Source organism: Mustela lutreola, chromosome 12, assembly GCF_030435805.1.
Source record: "Mustela lutreola isolate mMusLut2 chromosome 12, mMusLut2.pri, whole genome shotgun sequence".
Classification (NCBI taxonomy): Eukaryota; Metazoa; Chordata; class Mammalia; order Carnivora; family Mustelidae; genus Mustela; species Mustela lutreola.
In genome coordinates this window covers 83,032,751-83,038,744 of record NC_081301.1, presented here as the reverse complement: position 1 = coordinate 83,038,744, position 5,994 = coordinate 83,032,751, and the positions used below count along the sequence as shown (strand labels likewise).

The 5,994-nt window shown below is 63.3% G+C and overlaps 1 protein-coding gene across 1 annotated transcript; it reads left to right on the top strand.

Moving 5' to 3' along the window:
* The first annotated feature begins 4,424 nt into the window (after positions 1–4,424).
* FOXB2 (forkhead box B2) lies at positions 4,425–5,784 on the top strand. Its single transcript, XM_059143120.1, has one exon. It carries the CDS (start codon positions 4,425–4,427, stop codon positions 5,730–5,732), a length of 1,308 nt encoding a protein of 435 aa, XP_058999103.1. The 3' UTR covers positions 5,733–5,784.
* The last annotated feature ends 210 nt before the right edge of the window (positions 5,785–5,994 follow it).

Sequence of the window (5,994 nt, the reverse complement as noted above, 5' to 3'; positions counted from 1 at the left end):
CTGTGCCGGGTGGCAACGCTAAAGACACCAGATTCCTAGGACCTTGTGGGTGGAGGAAGGGAGGTGCCCCTGCCCCCAGCACTGCGAGCAGCACGGGTCCTGAACTCCCCGGGGTGAGCTCCCCACACACACCACCTATCCAAGTCACAACCTCAAACCTCAGTTCCCTGGGAGCGCCGGGCGTTCAAAGGCGCTGTTCCAACTCCGGCATATTTCCCGGGAAGAAAATAAAACCCAAAAAGAGAAACGACGCCTCCAGGGTCATCCAGACAGCGATGCCAGGGCTGGGACTGGAAAAGACGTGTCCCGTATACCGAGGACCTCTTCCCACCCTCTTCAAGCTCACATTAGAGGCTGAAGCTTGGAAAGGTACTGGCGGGGGAGTCAGGCGAGGTCGGATGGGGTGACAGTCAAGATGCTTGGGAGAATCCCAAACGTAACTAACCCAGGCAACTTTCCCCACGTCAAAGGTCAGTGAATAAAGACAGAACCCATGAACACCGGGATGTGCATAAGAACCTTTACCTTTTTCCTAGTTCTGCACGTCGTCCTAGCCCCGTCGACGACCTGCGCTCCTCACGCTGGGTACAGCTGTCTGCAGAAGCTTTGGACCGCCTGGCCTAGATCCAAGCTGAGGAGTGCGAGGGACCTTCCGGGGTTGGGGCTGGGGAGACAGAGGAGAGAGGATGAATAAAAGAGTCACTCCTAAAGTTCTACAGCTTTTTCTGGCAAATTTTTACTCCCCTCCATAGAGCCAATTAAACGCAATAAAACCTTGCATGGAGTCCCTCTTCCTAGCAAAGCGTCGCCAACAATTGCCTAAGGGGTAAACCAAATACGCCTGAGATAATTACACTAAGCCCGGGGCAATGATTTGCCTGCCAGGGTCCTCAGCGCCAGCCAATATTTGGATAGTGTAGAGGTTGTTTTAAAAAAAAAAAAAAAAAAAAAAAAAAAAATTACTCGCAGAAACTTGAAACCGACTGGCTGGTGCCAGGATGGCTACATGATCTGTTTTCTTTGAACGGGGGTCTGCAGGCAGCTGGAGCGCGCCCGTACCGCCCCCGCCGCTGCTGCGGCGCGCCTGCAAAACTTGCCGGAATTCAATCAACCTCGCGGAAGGAGGGGGGAGAGAGGGAGCGCGCGCCTCCCCCCTCCCTGCACCCCACCGCGGCCCAAGCTCGCCAGCCCGGCCCTGCGCCTCACCGAGAATCCCCCAGAATACTCTGCGGCGGCGGCAGCCGGCCCCTCTCCAAAATGGACACGCGCCCCGCGCTCCTCGTCCGCGCTCAGCGCTGCCACTGCGGCCTGGGCTGCCGCGGGCAGCTGGGGCCTCCTCGTCGGAGAGCACCGTCTACCCTTGCCCAGGCCACCCGCAACGCGAAAGCTCGAGGCACTTCTCTCCACTTTGGCGGCTCTGCTGTGGCCCAGGTGGCGCGGAGCCGCTCAGCCCGCCGGACGCAGTTGGCTCGCCCAAGCCCGAGGCTCTGGCCGCTCGACTTGCGTCCCCAGGGCCGAGCCCGACGCGGCAGTCCGGGTCTGCGGTGGACGACGGGCTCACGGCTTTAGTGTTGAGGTCAGGCGCACCTAAGGCTTCCCCGGCTCGCCCTTGAAGGGCTCCTCCCCTCGCTCGGTCCCCGGACGCCGCGGAGCCACTGGCCCGACGGGAACGTCCGGGACCTGCTACCAAGGAGGAGGCGCGGCTTGGGAGCAGGGGCACCCGGGCTTTAGCGGCCGCTCTATCTGTGGAATTCCTCCGCGGCTTCATGAGCCCAGGAGGCCGACTGCTGCTGGTGGACTGAAATCTCGCGGAAAGAGCACTGGTGGGAGGAAAGTTCCCAGCACGGAGTAACGGCCAAAACATCCTCCTCCGAAATGATCTCTCCTTGGGACAGGCCAAGAGGCTGCTCTGTACCCCGGGGGCTCACTTGCACTCTTCACCTTAACGCCTATTCTAAAGCCTGCTGGCCTAGTACAAACTGGGCTAATAGCACTAGCCGGAAATCTAGCTCCCGTCTAAAGATGAAAATTACCAATCTGCCCCACTCACCGCACTCCTATGAAGAGGAAGTGCCTGACAGGCAGACAGCCGCTCTCGTGGTCCTGCCCTGGGGCAGCTTACCAAAAGTCGGAAGCGAAAAGCACAGAGTCTAGCGTCGCCAAGGCTGGAAGGTAAAAAGATGTCTCCCAAGCAGTTTGGGCCGACAGCTTTCTGCCTTCGGGTTTAAGCAGTGAAAAGGAGAAATTAAAAACCCGGTGAAATACAGTCCCTAATGGCTCTTTTCTGCTCAAATGTTGGAACTGGAAGGCACCCGTGAAATTTCCAACTTCAGATATCTCATTTTACTAATAATGAAACTGAGGCCCAGAGACAGAAAGAAGGGGTATCCCCCCCCCCAAACTCTGCTTTTCCTCCCAGCCAAATGGCAAAGACAGCCAAAACCAGAGTATAACTTCCCTGGGGTCAAATGGAATTGCCCAGAGGTGGCCGGATGCGTGCAGAGCAAGAACCTGCTTCCTGGGTCCCAGCCAGGTCCGAGACCTCCTGGCTGCCGCTCATAGGGCTTTCTCTCACAGGTCACACCAGGGCCCTGTGGATTGATCATTTTGACCTCCTATTTAATTGCAATCAGCGTGCTTCCCCTCAACGTGCTAAGAATAGCAAAGAACGCGTTAGGACTCCCCCAGGTGATGGGACCTGTGAGCTCCCAACTTCTGGCCCCAACTCAGACGTCACCACCCCAGGCGAATGCTTCACTCTGTCCCATCCACCCGGTCCTAAGAAGCGCGGTGGAGCCTCTATCCACCAAGCCCTAGCTATCTATCCTAACGTCCTGCCTGGCTACAGTCTGTCTCTTCCTCCAGATCGCTGTCCTGGAAGGCAAAGAGCCCTCTCCTGCCTCCGTACACCTGGCGCCAGTCACCGAGCCTGACAAACAGTTGGTGCGCAAGAAAATCGTGATGAAGCTGGCACGTGACGACAATGCTCTTGGCTCTTCTCATTAGCTTTTCCCTCCAACCCTCTGGGCATTGGGATTTCTTGCAGGGAAGGGGCCCTGAGACCACGATGCCCCGAACTTGGCCCAGAGTGGCTAGTCTAGGAAAAAGGTAGCGTAAGGAGCAAGAAGTTCAGAGCAGGTAGGGGGGAAGCAGGAAAGTGAAAGGGCGGGGACAGGCGGGAGATGCAGGAGAGGAGAAAGAAAGCGGGGTCCTGTTCCCCCCTCTGCCAGGCGTAGCGACCCGGCTGGGGTGCAGCAGCGGGACTGCACCCGGCGCTGCGCCCCTCCCAGCGAACAGCATGCGCTCCTCGCCCCTCCCGGCGGGCGGCGGATGTTGGGGGTGGGGGCGTCCAAAGTGTGGCGGAGGAGCGGGCGGGGGCGAGGCGCGGCGCCTTCGTGCCCCTTCTTCTGCGAGAGACGCGGCGGCGGAGTCCCTCAGCCTCGGTCATGTGATAGTCTCGAAGCGCGAGCTGCGGGGGTCTCCGGCGTCGCGGGGACCATTACAAAACGCAGCCAGGAGAGCGCGTCGCTGCCACAGCCGCCGCCGCCGCCGCCTCTCCAGCTCGAGACGGGCCCCGGAGAGCGGCGGCAGCTGCGGCGCGGACGGCGGAGCGGGCCCAGACCAGCCTCGCAGCCTCCCGGCCTCGGCAGCCGCCCCCTCGGGCCCGCAGCGTGCCCCCGCGTCCAGCGCCCCCGCCGCGCCGCTGCTGCAGAAACCAAACTTTTTCCCCCTCAGCGACCGCCTACAGCTCTCTCCCCGGCTCCGCTACGAGCGGCCAGAGACCTGGGAGAAACGGGCTGCCAGGAGCTGAGCTCCCTTCTCCTTACCTCGCCGCTCCCCTCCAGGAAAACCTCAACTCCCGGCTGGGTGCCCGCACCGGGGACAGCCTCCCGGCGCAGCAAGTCTCGCCCTCCCGGCCCCCTGGAGCATGAGCGCCAACTAGGATATTTAAAGGGCCAGAGTCCCGCCTGTGCCGTCCTTCCCAGCCCGCTGGGCCTGAGATTCCCTCCGACCGAGAAAAAGAAAAGAGGAGGCCGGGAAGGGAACGCGGCCCTGCCGACGCCTCCACCGCCCGCTCCAGCACCGGGTCTCTGACCACCCGGGGGAAGCCGCCGGGAGGGTGTGGCGGGGAAGCTGGCGCGCCCCGCTCGCCACTCTCTGCGCGGGTCGGCCACCGTCGGGCCAGAAGTTGCGACCCGCGGAGAGCTGAGCTGGCCCGAGAGAGCAGCAGGCGCGGAGCCCCCCCGAGCAGCTGGTAGAAGTCTGGAGAGAGACGGCGAGAGGGTCTGGGGACAGAGAGGACGGGGTGGCGGGGCTGGGCGGGCGGAGTGGGGCTTAGTGCAGACCGCCAAGCCCCGGCAACCCGGTGCGGAGCGACACTGCCGTCCAGTGGGGGCCGGAGGGCAGTGGAGGCGCCGGAGGCGATGCCGCGGCCGGGGAAGAGCTCGTACAGCGACCAAAAGCCGCCCTACTCGTACATCTCGCTGACCGCCATGGCCATCCAGCACTCGGCCGAGAAGATGCTGCCGCTGAGCGACATCTACAAGTTCATCATGGAGCGCTTCCCCTACTACCGCGAGCACACGCAGCGTTGGCAAAACAGCCTGCGCCACAACCTCTCCTTCAACGACTGCTTCATCAAGATCCCGCGGCGGCCGGACCAGCCCGGCAAGGGCAGCTTCTGGGCGCTGCATCCCGACTGCGGCGACATGTTCGAGAACGGCAGCTTCCTGCGGCGCCGAAAGCGCTTCAAGGTGCTGCGCGCGGAACACACTCACCTGCACGCCGGGAGCACCAAGGGCGCGCCAGGCGCCGGGCCCGCAGGGCACCTTCACCCCCACCACCCGCACCACCCGCACCACCACCACCACCACCACCACGCGGCCGCGCACCATCACCACCACCACCACCACCACCCGCCCCAGCCGCCGCCGCCCCCGCCGCCGCCGCCGCACATGGTGCATTATTTCCATCAGCAGCCTCCTCCCGCCCCGCAGCCGCCGCCGCCGCACCTTTCGTCGCAGCCCCCGCAGCAGCCGCCCCAGCAGTCGCAGCCTCAGCCGCCGTCCCACCCCGGCAAGATGCAGGAGGCGGCAGCGGTGGCGGCGGCGGCTGCGGCAGCGGCGGCGGCGGCCGTGGGCAGCGTGGGGCGCCTGTCGCAGTTCCCACCCTACGGGTTGGGCTCAGCGGCCGCCGCCGCCGCTGCCGCAGCAGCGTCCACGTCGGGCTTCAAGCATCCGTTCGCCATCGAGAACATCATCAGCCGAGACTACAAGGGCGTGCTTCAGGCCGGCGGGCTGCCCTTGGCGTCCGTCATGCACCACCTGGGTTACCCCGTGCCGGGCCAGCTTGGCAACGTGGTCAGCTCCGTGTGGCCGCACGTGGGCGTTATGGATTCGGTGGCCGCGGCCGCCGCCGCCGCCGCCGCGGCGGGGGTCCCTGTGGGTCCAGAGTACGGGGCTTTCGGCGTGCCGGTCAAGGCCCTGTGCCACTCGGCAAGCCAGAGCCTGCCTGCGGTGCCGGTGCCCATCAAGCCCACCCCTTCGCTGCCGCCGGTGGCCGCGCTGCCTCCGACTCTCACCGTCCCCGCGGCCGCTCAGCAGCCGCCGGCGCCGTCCACCGCGTGCCCTGCTGCTGCGGCCTCGCCTGCCACCTCCCTGCTGGAGCCCACCGCCCCGAGTGCGGCCGAGAGCAAGGGCAGCTCCCTGCACTCGGTGCTGGTGCACTCGTAGGGGACACGGCGAGCGGCGGAGCCGAATGCGTGCAGGCACTCCCGGCCCACGACAGTCGGTTAGGGAGAAGGCGCCCTGAGCTGGGCAGACCTGGCGAGCCTGAGCCTTTGTGGCAAAGGAAAGTCTTTGAACAGACAAACCCGAAAGCGGATTCTCCAGTGATCTGAATAAATATAACACTTCTGGTGTTTGTGTTTATACTATGTTGTACAATCAGATTAATGAAAGGAAATTTTCAGGTAAGAGTTTCTATTGTAATTAA

What these genes read in the sequence shown, in the direction of transcription:
- FOXB2 (XM_059143120.1), top strand. Translation starts at nt 4,425, where the DNA reads ATGCCGCGGCCGGGGAAGAGCTCGTACAGCGACCAAAAGCCGCCCTAC.